This window comes from Prionailurus bengalensis, chromosome B3 (genome assembly GCF_016509475.1).
Source record: "Prionailurus bengalensis isolate Pbe53 chromosome B3, Fcat_Pben_1.1_paternal_pri, whole genome shotgun sequence".
Lineage (NCBI taxonomy): Eukaryota > Metazoa > Chordata > Mammalia > Carnivora > Felidae > Prionailurus > Prionailurus bengalensis.
In genome coordinates this window covers 137105944-137120388 of record NC_057355.1, presented here as the reverse complement: position 1 = coordinate 137120388, position 14445 = coordinate 137105944, and the positions used below count along the sequence as shown (strand labels likewise).

Below are 14445 nucleotides of genomic sequence, written 5' to 3'. Positions count from 1 at the left end.
CACAAATCGTAATTCCAACAAGCACCTCCATGATAAGCAGGTAAATTCCCATTACAGCTCTACTCGTCCTTCCAGCCCACTCCCCTCCAGATGTAGGCCGACCTGGGTAACATCCCTCTGGTCATAAATGAGCGAAAAATGACAGGATGGGAAAAGCCATAATTAAGTTTCCATATAAGAAGGGCTTTAGCCACACAAAGACCTTTTAAGCAATTTATTACAGTAACAACGGTTTCCAGCATCCATAAACATACATACACATTCTCAGAGATTTTGATTAAATGCTCACCGTGTTGGCCGTGCTGGAGTAAAGGAACTAGATCCAGAAGAGTCACCAAAGTCACGTAGAGGCCTTGATAGTCCAAAGAAGGGTAGTCTGACAAGTGAGCATCACGACTTTGCAGGCCGCGTTCAGAGGGAGCATCTCGCAGGACGCTGTAAAGGAGGGAGCGAGTAACAGTAGGGTTGATGGAACTGACCTGCGGTCTTAGAGATGGGGTGAGTGGGAATGGCACAGGAAAAAGACACATGGTCATGGGCACTGTCAAATTGGAGGCATCTTGGTTTTCCTTCTTCCCTGTGCGGGACAAAATGCTGTTGGGGGGACAAGGAAAAAAAAGAGACAACAAAGACACAAAGAACAGCACATTACATTGAAATGACACTCTAAAACAAATAATAAAACTCCAGATATATCCCACATAAGATGCAATTGCCACACCAGCAGTGTCTACACATCGAGTAGGGGTCACATAGCTTCGTGCTCAGAAATACCAATAACGCACGGTTTCTTTCGTGGAAATTGCATTGCATCTCATGTGTTATCTGGTTAGTAAGGAGCAAAAATATAAAAATGCATGTTTCAGTGCCAAACCCATGTTTTACAGTTTATCGGTTTGGTGAAGGAGAGGTTTCCTCGAAGGAAAAACAATGGTTTCATCTAATGAATTAGGGCTTTTATACTAATTAAAACAAGCTTTCAAGGCAAAAGAAGTTTTCAGCTAGACTGCCTTAATCGGGTAAACAAAAACCTGCAAAATATAGGTATGGCACTTGCAGAAACATGTTTTAGCAAAGAATAAACATGTGTGTTTATTAAGAAAGTCTTAAAAATCACATGTTTATTGCATCAAAATAATGTCTATATGTATATTATGATACTGTTTCATGACATTCTATCAGTATCATTTGAGATAATGAAGTTTAAACAGGCATATGAATTTAGAAATAATACATATTTCTAAAATGTTAGCTAAACTACATTGGAAAAGCTATAAAATAATATATAGTAGATGGTCCGTAGCATATGTTTGTGAACTAATGATAATGGTTATTTATGTGTGTTTTTTTTAATTTTGCATGTTGGGGAGGAAACATTTTATTTTATGAATACAAACATTGGTTTATTAAATAGTTACCTTCAAAGTTCTAAAGACTAGGCAAGCAGTATCTGCCATATAGCTGCACATCATACAATAGTATCTTATATATTACTGCTGCTACTTACGTTATTATTCAACAAAACTCACTAAAAACTAAAGGAAAGATAATTTAGAAAGTTAAAAAAAAGTTTAATGGGAATAAAAATAAACTCTAGAAATAAACTAGCTTTCTTTTAGCCTTCATTTTTAAATAAAAGCCTTTTAGTAAAAGCAATAAAGCAGAAAACTTGTTAATTTAAAAATAGAAGAAATAACTGCTTGGCCAGATGTTTTAAGTTTTTAAAATTAGGTTTACTATTTATCATCAAAGACAATAGTTATACATTATAATGATAATCTCTGCTGCGCTTACAAAGTGCTTTTATATAGTACACTTATATGTGAATCAAAATAGATAACAATTTATAAATGTTTCATTACATAAAAATAACCTTGTTTTACACTTACTCTATGTGCATCAAACATTACTAAGTTCTTAGTTAATGATATTACATTTACAATTTTACAGTGGTGTGAAGAATTGGTTAGTGTCGAGCATGCTTGCTATTTCAAATTGACATTTATTTTTATTTACTCTTAGTGCAAAATATGTTACAATGTAAGAAAGATGACTACATGCTTTTTATTTTCCATGTGCCTAATTTACCTCGATTTCCTTTGTCTTCTGTTACCCAATGTCCAGGGAAAAACAATTAATAATAATAAAGATAATTTCAGAATAGTTATGTAATACTTCTTAGCAAGAAATAACTTAAGATTTAGTGGTGTTTTTTTTTTTACTTTTAAAGGGATTAAATTAACCTTTTTTGTGTGTGATGTATTTATCTTAAAGTAAGATACATATACTTTATACTTTACAATGGGATAATATCAACATTCCATTACCATCAGATTTTCCATCAGACTTTATAGTTTCCTCATATAACTTGATTATTCCTAAATGTACCACCTTTAAATGTTATGTTCTTGATAAGCCCAGTCACCAAAAATCTATTTGAATCCTGGAGGATTCTATCCCACTGAAAATTCCTTTAGAATCATAATGGATATAAGTTAGAAATACTATTTCCCAAATTTCAGTCCTAACCAAATTTCAGTAGTTAACCCTACTACCTACATCTTTTCAAAATTACAAGATGTGGATCTTCTAGAAGTGATATAGAAAAACAACATTTTGCCTTAGAGAATAAAATTAGCTACATGTCATATATTAATGCTATCCTTTAAATTAAGTACCGTTCTGTCATCAACTTTTCCTTGGTGGGGGAAATATAGCACATTATTTTTTTTGAGTATACTTCAGTATTGTTCCAAAGTTGGATATAATTTAAGACACTAGTCAAATCAACTTTGGAGACTCCATTTTGGTATTTTTCCCTTCCTGTATATGTGGGGTTCCCAAATGATAGCAGCAACAAGTTCATACATGCAGGGAGGGAGAATGTCAGCATTGAAACAGTAAAACTTCTCTCTCACTGCCTCTAGATTTAATAAGTAGGTGAGGTTGAGGAAAAAAATGGCTGAAATGAATTATCCATGAAACCAGTTTTAAATTACCATTCATGTTTCAATGTAAGGAAATGTTTTCATTTGTGGTAAAACTTAAGAAGGGCTCATGAATCAATGTACAATGCATTGTGATTTTATGATGTTTTGTGAAGTTTATTCAGAAAAAAAAAAAAAAACTTATTTCCCCAACCAAACTGTCTAACTCGGGAATGATAAAACCATCTACCCCATCTAAAATTCTTTCCCAGAGGACTATACACCCAACCAAAAAGAACATTAAGAATGCCCTGCTCAGAAGAGTTTGACCCAGCAACCAACTTTTCACCTTTCCTTTTCCCTCCTGAGATCCTCTTTATCAAACGTTTACTTCCAACATCAAGAGGAACCAAGAGAAGAAGACCCCTGTGGGTATGGAGAAAGATGAAAAGTTGCCCTGAGGTATTTATAGCACATAAAAATAATACATCAAATAAACTTTCTATAAGCTTATAAATTTTGACATCTTAGTTGAATCTATACACTAAATAAAATTTACTTTATCATGCGATACACTAAAGCTACTCTGTGGACTTCAAATCAGTCATTGGAAGGTCTGTTTTCTTCCTAAGCAAGTAAAAATTACAATTCAACTAAGCTTATTGAACTGAGACTAGAATCCCTTTTAAAAAACATATCAAACATTTTCTAAAGAGTTAGCAGCAAGTAGTTTTCCCCAAACATAATGATTGTTAAAAAGATTTTATGCACAAGCAGCTGGAATGGCACCAGAAGAGAGATCTGGGGGAAGGAATTCCAAAAGACTGCATGACATAGGAAGACTGGAAACCTTTAAATATTCTGCCAGGTAAGAGGCAAGATCCTTAAAGAAGAACTTAGATATTTTAAATATGGCCCCAGAATGCTTTCAATGTAAAATGGACAGACTCCTCTGTAGCAATGAGGGGGGGATTAAACTAGATGATCTTCATAGTTCCTTCTAATACTAAAAGCAAACAAAAAACTAAACTCTGAAGTTGTGTGTAAATTGTGTGTCTGTTCCCATACTTAGGTCCCTACTAAATTAAAATGAGTACAAGTTAGCACTCAGACAAAATTTTACCCAGTACCCCAGGTCACTGCTAGATGAAATAATGCTCTAGAAGGGTTACTGCAATGGATAAAATCTGGACCAAAGTCAACTCAATTCAACAAATATTTGTTGACCCTCTTCTAAGGACCAAACTCTGCTCTAGGCTCAAGGGTTAGTAAGCTGAATACCACGTAAGACTCATCTTCTACTAACCTAAAATTTAGGGAACCCCAATGAACTGCAATGTGAGTCTAATTAAGAGCTAAGTGAACAGATGTGGACTATTCAACCACTGATATAGTTAATTACGGTAACACATAATCTCTCCTCTCCTGTGGATTAAATTAATTGAAGTTAAACACCTAGGCTAATCTCTGCCTTTGGGAATATGTACAAAGTCTACTGAAATCAGTAAGAGTCACATGCCACACATGAATACCAGAGGACTATTCCTCTAAAAATGCAATTCTGACTCAAATGAAGCTGCTGGTACTTCAAGTTGCAGATTTTATTCAAAATAATAATAATTTCAACTTATTATAACTTCTTGAGAATATCCAAATAGACAGAGGGTTACTCTGTGAGAATTCGTCTCTAATTCTTTCTTCTTGTTTCTTTCCAAGAATCTGCATTCTGAAAGCAAGAAGTGCTTCTGAATGTAAAAGTCGTCTAAAATGCAAAGGGAACCAACTTGTTAGTGAGTAGAAACTCTTACTGTCAATAATCTTGGACACCAAATACCTAGACCATCTTATCTGTCTTGAATTTTCTAATAGCATAAAGAAAATTAAGAAATATAATATTATTATGGATATATATACATCAACAGTGAAAGTGGTCATAGTTTGGTCCAATGTAGGACAATAGTTGTAAGTTCTATATTTCCAATAAACAAAAGAAATTAAAGAATTTTGCGTTGGGTTTTGTGGGGTTGTTGTCGGGGGGTTTTTTGGTGTTTTTATTTATTTTTGCTTTTTGCTTTTTATTTTTTTAATGCTGAGGTAGGCAAAAAGAAGAAAGAAATTGCATTGGGTTCAGCCCAAGAGTTGAAACCTCTAAGCACTGAAGTTCAGCCGTGACATGTTATACTTCTTACTGTTTTCTTTCTTCTTCCTACTTCATGTGAGTGTGTCCTATAGGCTATCAACTCTGCTCTGACTTACTATCCACAACAAATTGCTAAGTGAGAGACAGCTAAAGCATCTGGGAATTAAAACACTATCCAGATCACCTCAAGTACAGCTCAATTTAACTTCCAAAAAGTTGGCAAATCTTTGCACTAAGCACAGCCTTTCCTCCCTTAATCTCAAGGAAAACCAAAACTATGCCAAGAACTCATAATGGATGCTGGTATTCCCAAAGGCCAAACCCAAGTATTTACTAAAAGAAGTGTCTTTGCACCATGATAACTAGTAGTATGAGGGAGAAGCAATAGAGTGTAATTATTGAGAGTATGCTGTGGATTAAAACCACCAGGGTCAAATCCAGGTTCCAATGCTGACTAAATAGGTGACTGAGCAATTTCTTTAACTGCTTTACGCTTTAGTTTCATTATCTGTAAAATAGGTATAATACTACATTTATTTCATATAATTATTATAAGGGATTAAATGAGATGACATGTATAGTTCTTAGAACAGTGTTTGACACATATAATTACTAGTATTATCATACAATATTGCTATGATAATGGTAGTTATTGTTAATACTACCATTAGAAGCAGCTGCTGATATTGTCTCCCTTGAAAATGGTGGAACTTAAGAAACACAACAGATGAACACAGGGTAAGAGAAGGAAAAATAAGATAAAAACAGAGAGTGAGGCAAACCTTAAGAGACTCTTAAATACAGAGAAAAACTGAGCACTGCTGGAAGGGAGGGGAAGGGGGCATGGACTAAATGGATGTTGGGCATTAAGGAGGGCACTTGGATTCTACTCCTGAAACCAATACTACACTGCATGTTAACTAACTTGAATCTACATAAATAAATTTTAAAAAGAAAATGGATTCAGCTCAATGGCACAGAATCTTCTCCAACAGCTATTTGAACAAACTACCTTAACACCAGTTTTATCATTAAAATGCTATGAACCATGATCATATCCTAATAATCCATGGCTCAAGAAAATGGAAACTTCATGTCTTGCAAACATGACTTCAGTATCCTAAATTTCCAAACTTTCTGACACAATGACTAAGACTTAAGCAGTAGGCTTCAAAGTGCCAACAAATGTCACAGTTTCTTTGCAAAGTGAATTCAGAATCTGCTTGCTACTGAAAAAAAGCCTCCCACTTTGAGAACTTCCAGAATTTGTGATAAAGGACAATGTTTCCCGTTGAGAACCTGACCTCAAAGACAAAAGGAGAATTCAAAAGAGCAGGATCAGATGCTTGTATATCAATATAAACAAACTGATTATTTCAATGAACACTGAGCAAATAATCCCACTGCAATTTGAAAAGAAGGGAAATAGCCTCTACTTACTAAGCAAGTATGAAATCTATGAATCTGATACACAGAATCCCTTTAATACAGAATAGGGACACCAAGTGTTCTAAAGAAGACAAGATACTCCAAAGAATAAGAAGAACAAAGATCAGGGCTGTAGAAGACAAGCAGCTGACTTAAACGCGTGAAACTTCTTTCTACAAAGCATTCAGACTGCCAAAGGCTCGCCTTGCACGAGCGGGGACTCCAGGACAACTACACTCAGTCGGAATTGGTGTTCCCTCCCTAATACCTATCTCACAAAAATGCTGCTGTTACACAGCAAAAAGAAATAGTAGCAAGTCAAGTTGTGTGTTTCCAATATCAGATTTGGAGTGAGAAGATCATGGTAATGGGGAGACCAAGCCTTAGAATGTAATGGAAAGTGAAGCGTTCCCCTTTATTCTTCAGTGTTATTTTCCAAACAACGGAGTCTTTACTTGAAAGGTTCCCCTTGTTTTTCCTAAAGAGATCCTGTCTCCATCTTATAGTAAAAGCATCCAGGATTTGTTTTTCATTCCTCGTCCTCCTCAGAATTTCCACATCAATTGTAAAGCACGTTGAACACTTGAAGTGTGGCACAGATTGTTATTACCATACATTATATTTCAAGAAACAGGAAATACTATTGATGAACCTAAAACACTACTTAATTCTGATTTTCTTTAAGACCATGTTTCTTATTAATTTTAGCAATGTAAATTCTCCTGTCAATCTCATTCTATATTAATGCCAGACATATAACCTTTATCACTGTATAAATCTCTTGAAAAGACATAAAGTGGAGGAAAGCAGGCGGTAGCCATGCAACCCTTTTTTTTTTTTCAGTTAGGCCTGTGAGCTGACCTGCTATATACACCCAGAGAACTTGAGTCCAGACTCTTCTGGCAGAGCACTAGAAAACATAAGGCCCTTCAAAACTTTCAGTGCGATAAAAGTTTAGGTCCCAATCAATTCAGCAAAACTACCTAATAATTCTTTTGAAGTAGAGGATATTTTAAGGCTTACCTTAACAAGGTCTGAGAAAAGTATTTCAGGGTGTTTGCAATATCTGTTCCCGAAGGTACAGGATAAATGTTGTGAAGAACCCGGTTATGATATTCCTGTAAGTACCGGATCTTGGAAGCAACTAGATAAAAGCAAAACAAAACAAAAAAAAAAAAAAAAAAAAGAAAAATTATCTTGTAATATGTATTAGGTACACAGCTTGTTGGGTTTTCTTTTAATGATTAGATACAGGAATTTAATTAGTATTTTAAGGAAAATATGCTGAATTTTATTGGAATTCCATGATAGAAACAATTTAAAAGATCTTTAATTTCTTATAATTGTATCCAGCACACAATTTTTTTTAAGTTATCTGGCTTAATATCCTATTCACAAATCTTCCATAACTTTTTTTATCACTAAGAAAGGCAATGCTCCAAATCATTGTATAATCACCCCCAAGTTAGCTTCTTATTATCAAAATAATAATATATATAAATCTCTGCCACCAGAGAATTATATTTAAGATTGCTTAACTAAAACTGAAGGAGAAAACTCAAAGGTCTTTCAACAATACTCCAAAAATCCTGAAATATAGGGAGTCCGTTGCACAATGGCATCAGTCAAAATCAGATTTTTAACTCAATGTGATCATAAAAGCACGTAGTGTGTTTACTGAATGTTTGAACTGTGAGAATACGTTAAGAGGAGAGTAACTTGGTGAGTGTTGAGTAAGAATATAATGACTGGATAGTAATAAAAGTATGAAAAATAAATGTCACATTTTTCCTTCCAAGGAGTTTCATAAATTAGAAAACTTCCTAATAGCTTTTCTGAGCAGAGCTGCTCAGATCTTCTTAAGATGCAGGAGGGACTCAATGGGCTTGTTTACCCTCCTAGACCTACCTGGAGTCACCAGCATTGTCCACATTCCTGACCTGACCTTTGACCTGGCTGCAGTGAATGGCCCAGTGCTAGTCATTCCTCTTTGCAAATCCCAAGGGGCCATGGTGATCACCGTCTCTCAGGTCTCCTCTTCCACAGAGCTCTCAACACTGTCCATTTGTCCTTTCAATCTTTAAGGCTACCAAGGGAGCCTTTTAGGTGGTATGGCTCACTGTCAGCAGTTAACAGAAGACATATCAAGTCCTGGAGAAGCAAGGTCTTGCTGTTCCCAACAGCCCATGGAAACAAACTCCTGGATGCAATTCTAACTGAAATGCTGGCGTAAGCAACTTAAAAAAAGTCATATGCTTTTGACAGGCGAAGAATCACAGAATGATGAAATAGAACTGGAGGGACCTTAGTGACCTTTTCTCATAACCATTTCATTTTAAAAATAGGGAAAATGAGGCACATAGGTAGTCAATGGCAGAGGTAGACCAGAATTTATACCCTTAGTTCCCAACCTGTGTTCCTTCCACTAGGACATACTCTAGATTACGAATCTGAAATGAAGTCAATATGCAGATAGTGGGTGTTTGTTGCATGATATCAAAGCAATTTTTAGCTGCTATTAGGTTAACCATTGATTCTAAATCCCACACATACCATTGATCAAATTTGCCTTTCCTCCCCCCCTACTACCTGCACTAATCCCATAATATGGTTATCATTTTCCACAAAAAGAAGTCTAGATTGCAGATAATAATACCTTGAGTTTGTATAGCACATCACCTCTGAAGAAAGCAACAAGTTTATAGCCGTTGTCTCAATGAACCCCATAAATGTTTGGTTGTAAATAACTGTTTTCCTGAGATGAGGTAAAAAGAAGGGATACTTGAAAATGTTTCAATTACATAATCTACAAAAACCCACTTTCTTCTCAGTGTTTTTGATCTGCTGTTAACCACCTTTGAAAAAAAATCACATTACTGGTAACCTCCCCGCCCATTAATACATAGTTCCAAGTCCCAAATATTTGAGGTATGTTCTAGCTAGCATATGTTCTCAGCTCACCTACCACCACAGGAGTGCTCTGTTACTGTGATTTTTCACAAGCTTTAATATTCAGCAGGTTTCTGTCAAGTATTTCAGGGACACCATTAACCATCCTATCACCTAAAAAAAGGTGTTGATGGTGTCAACTGTGGACAATAAACTCATGGGAAGAGAAAAGCCATAGATCCCAAACTCGATGTTTGCTTGTAATTCAAGAGCTACAAAACCATCACTACACAACAAAAATAAGCATTTAGAACCACGGGTGAAATGAATGGATATTCTTTTTATAGTTCCTTTTGTTAAAATGCAGCAACGGCTCCTTTCAACAGGTATCCAAACATGCAAGGGAAAGCAGAGACAAGAATCACTCCCTTCTTTGAGAAGTGATTTTAATATTTTACAGATGTCACATTGCATTGTCTTTATTTACTTACCTGTTTATGTTTTGTATATCAGGTTGTAAGTTTCTTGAGGGCAGAAACTGTATCTTACTCCTGTCTCTATACCAAGCCTAACACACTGCCTGACACTCAGTAAAAACTCAATATATTTACAGGATAAATGAACAAATGAATTATTACCTTAATAATACCCCTTACCAATTGGGGGCTTTTTTTTTTTTTTGCATATACACATCTGTGACTCCCACACTAGATTTTTGACTCTTTTTACCCTAGTGCCGGACATCTAGTAGATACTCAATAAATAACTGATGAGTGAAGATGATAACAGGGAAGAAAGAAAGAGGGGGAGAGAAAGAAGCACAAAGAGAGTGGTGAGTAATCATGAAAGACAACTTGTAGAACCTGTTGGAAAATGTTCAAGCTAAATTCTGCATTGGTGAAATGCAACAAAATCTTAGCAATCATAGATTTATTTAACTTTCATGTTTTCAACTATTTGAGAACATCCAGAAAGGTCCCTAACATACAGTAATGTGTAATTATGCTGAGGATGTGAACAGAATGCATTTACATTTCAACTTTGTACACAAAAAAAAAATGGTCATGTAGCTGGTTAGTAAGCCTATGTGAGCAACCAGCAGCCTCGCTGCAGCACTGAGTTCTTACTCTTTACTCCAATCATTTACCAGAATATTGCTATAGAACCTCAGATAATTGAGATATAAACAAACGATCTCCAAGTTCAACTGACTATAAGACTGTAAGACTACCTTTTTGTAGTGAGCTCCTATCCACCCTCTTCAATCACTGTTTCATCCCTCTCCACGTTCTTCAAAGCTCCCCCACACCTACTCTTTTCCTTACAGTTTTAAGGAAACAGAAGTCATCTGTTACAGACTGCATTGTGCCCCCCCCCACCAAAACACATAGGTTGAAGGCTTGATGTCAAAATGTGACTATTTGGAAATAAGGCCTTTAAAGTGGTGAGTAAGTAAAAATTAGACCCTTGGAGTAGGCTTTGATCCAGTCTGACAAGTGCCCTTATAAAGAGAGGACATTAGGACACAGGAGAGACACCAGAGATACATGTGCACAGAGAAAAGGCCATGTGAGGACAGGGAGACAGTAGCCATCTGCAAGCCAAGGAGACGGGCCTCGGGAGAAACCAAACCTGCCGACACCTTGATCTTGGACTTCTGGCCCCCAGGACAGCGAGAAAATTAATTTCTGTTGTTTACACCACCTGGTTTGTGGGAATTTGTGATGGCAGCCCTAGGAAACCAACTAATACACCACCATAGAGGAAATCCTCCAATAGTATAAGCCAGAGCTAAGGGTCTAAGCCCTGAAATCAAACACTTCTGGATTAAGACTTTGGTTCTACTTCTACTTAACTCCTGTTTCCTCATCTGTAAAATAGGGATAATCATACCAACTTCATGGGGTTACTGTGAATATTAATCACTTACTGTGCAAACCACTTAGCATAGTACCTAGTACAAACTTAACACAGAGTAGACAGCAAAGCCTACTTGCATCTCCTTTCTTTTTCCAATCAAACATCATCAATCAGACTACTAGTACTCTCCCTCCCACTAAGTCATGGCCATAAGCATTCAAATAAACTCTAGAATCTCCCTTGTTAAAGGGAAACAAAAACTCTCTCCCTTGACCTGACATTCCCCTCCAGCACTGGCCTCTCTCTTCAGAGCCAAGATTATAAAGAGTTGTGTACACTCTCTCATTTCTCCATCACTTCCAATTCTTGGACTCACTCCTGTCAGGCTTCCACCACCACCACTGCCCTGAATCCCCCTTTCCCACCATCATCTGGAGCCTCCATGTTGCCACATCCAATGGGCACTTTACCGTCATCATTTTCCTGGATGTTTTAGCCCATTCCATACAGCCAATCCCTTCCTCCTTGATACACCCCCATGGGCTTCCCAGCAACCCCACATTCTAGTCTTCCCCCTTACTGCTCCAGTGCAGCCCCTCACTGAGCTCCACTACTTCCTCCATTACTTGATGTTTAATGTGAGAATTCCTCAGGGCTCAGGCCTAGATTCTCTGTTCCTCTGTCTCCATATTCTATCCACAGGCAACCTCACCCATCCATAGAGCCTGCAGCACGATCTATGCCAACTACTCTTAAATTTGTATCTCCATCCCAGATGAGTAGCTCTTCTGAGTAACATACCTCATCAATTCAATTTCTCTACTTAGGAATCTTACAGATATCACAAAGGCAAACATGTTCCACACTGAACACTTATCTCACCCTTCACCCCCCCCCAAAAAAAAACCTATTCCACCATCTATACAATCTACTAAGTCACTCCAACAAAGTATTCTGAGAATCATCCTGACAGCTCCTTTTCCCTCTCTCTCACACCCTTAATCCAACCTGTCACTAAATCCTGTCAATGGATAACATACCTCCAAAATATACCTCCAATCTGTCTTCTGTTCTTTATCTTCATGATCACTACTGGGCACCATCACCTCCCCATCAATTGTGAAAGCCCCTTATTCATCTTCCTGGTTCTCTCTTGCCTCTCTCCAGCTCTTTCTCCTCAGAGCAGTCAAAGAGATTTTTCTAAAATATAAACTATCTCAGGGGCACCTGGGTGGCTCAGTCAGCTAAGCATCTGACTCTTGATTTCAGCTCAAACACTTCAGCTCAGGTCATGATCTCGCAGTTTGTAAGTTTGAGCCCTTCATCAGGCTCTGTGCTGACAGTGCAGAGCCTGCTTGGGATTCTCTCTGCCCCACCCCCATGCACTCACGTGTACGTACACACACACACACTCTCTCTCTCAACATAAATAAACTTTAAATAAATAAATAAATAAATAAATAAATAAATAAATAAAATATAAACTATTTCATGCAAATCCTTCAGTGGCTTCCCATTGCCCTCAGAACAAAATCTAAAATCCTTAACATATTATACCAGGTCCCTGCCTACCTTCCAACTTTGCATCATACCTTAACAGTCAGACATACTGGCTCTTGCTCCAGTTTTTTGAACTGGTAAAGCTACTTTTTGCCTAAAAACCTTTATATGTACTTGTCCCTCTTCCTACAATGCTTTTCTCTCCATGTTTGTCTGGCTAACTACTACTTCTACTTCAAGGCTGACTTAAAATATAACTTCCTAATGGAGGTCTTCTCTGACTTCCCTGTCTAAACTGATTCCCTTTCCTCCACCTTCATTTTGCTCTGTCATCATACTCTATGCTTTTTTTTCCCCATAGTTAACACAATTTTTAACACATATTTTGGTGATTTTTTTATTGTCTCTTCCAAGTGGACAATAGGCTCCAAGAACTAGTGTTTTGTTCTCCATTATATATCCCTGAGTGCCCAAGGAATGCTGAATTTGCTGGGTCCCAGAAAAGATGAAAGGAAAGAAGGGAGGGAGAGGGGCAGTGGCTTTTCCCAGTGGTTAAACTCTATTTCTTTATGAAAATAGCCAAGAAAGCCAACTGTTAAAGCTGTGATAAAAATAAAGAAAACACAGAAAGGAATCTGAGAAAGTGATGAATTTTATCCAGGTGTATGCAAGTCTAATCTCTGCTCTGCTCCTAGCCCCACCATTTGCTAGAAGCTTTGCTACATGTGGAGAGAAACATCCACAAGGGCAAAAATCAGGCATTCATTTTAGGCATATACAAATACTTCAACAAAATTAAGATCATATAGTACATAAGTTTTAAATCATTTTTTCTTTAAATCTTAAGTATTTTCCTATGTCACTAAGTATTTTTAATAACAACCCATTCCTATTTTTAAATTTGTATCAATCTATGCTTATTACCATAAAAGTAAAAAATTCATATTAAGTTCAATGAAGAAATAAAAATTAACTAAAGGCGCCCTAATCAGAGATAACCATACTTAACATTCTGGTGTATTATCCTTCCAGGAAATTTTCTTTGCATAAACTCAATTTACAAAATTGGGAGTATTCTGTAGCTTTAGAATCTGTTTTCCTCACTTTCTATATCAGAAATACATTCCTACATCATCACTTTAATGTAAGTACATTTTATTTATGTAAGTAAATTGTAATTTATGTCACCGATCATCTATCTGTGAGATTTGGGGTTATTTTTCATTATTCTATTCAATGCTGCAAAGAATATCCTTTCAAACATGTGCACACATCTTCAGCTATCTCCTTAGAATACATTTTTAGTCACAGAATTGCTGACTCAGACAAGAAATACTCATTTTAAAGCTTTTCATAGGAATTAAGACATTTTCCTTCAGAAGGACTGTTTCTCTTTATATACCAGTCATGCACATATGAATAATAATGAACAATGTTTATTGAATGTCCACTATTTATCAGGGGCTCCATATACATTATTTTTTAATCTTCACAATAATATTATGGAGTAATTATTATCATTTCCATTTAATGTTGACTAAACCAGGGTGCTTGGATGCCTCAGTCAGTTAGGCATCCAATTCTTGATTTTGGCTAAGGTCATGGTCTCACACTTTGTGAGTTTGAGCCCCAGGTCAGGCTCTGCACTGACAGTGTAGAGACTGCTTCAGATTCTCTGTCTCCCTCTCTGTCTGCCCCTCC

The 14445-nt window shown here is 36.6% G+C and overlaps 1 protein-coding gene across 15 annotated transcripts in view; it reads right to left on the bottom strand.

Annotated features, from left to right (window-relative positions):
• Nucleotides 1–14445, bottom strand: part of UNC79 (unc-79 homolog, NALCN channel complex subunit) — a 270279-nt gene that overhangs the window by 219003 nt on the left and 36831 nt on the right. For 9 of the 15 annotated variants that reach the window (XM_043556897.1, XM_043556895.1, XM_043556901.1 and 6 more), the window contains exons 2-4: nt 7519–7639; nt 2089–2106; nt 290–594 (exon numbers count right to left, since the gene is read on the bottom strand). In XM_043556897.1, coding sequence (XP_043412832.1) covers nt 290–594; nt 2089–2106; nt 7519–7639 — 444 coding nt within the window. The remainder of the gene's footprint in view (nt 1–289; nt 595–2088; nt 2107–7518; nt 7640–14445) is intronic. The other 6 variants (XM_043556906.1, XM_043556898.1, XM_043556896.1 and 3 more) reach the window with 2 other exon arrangements.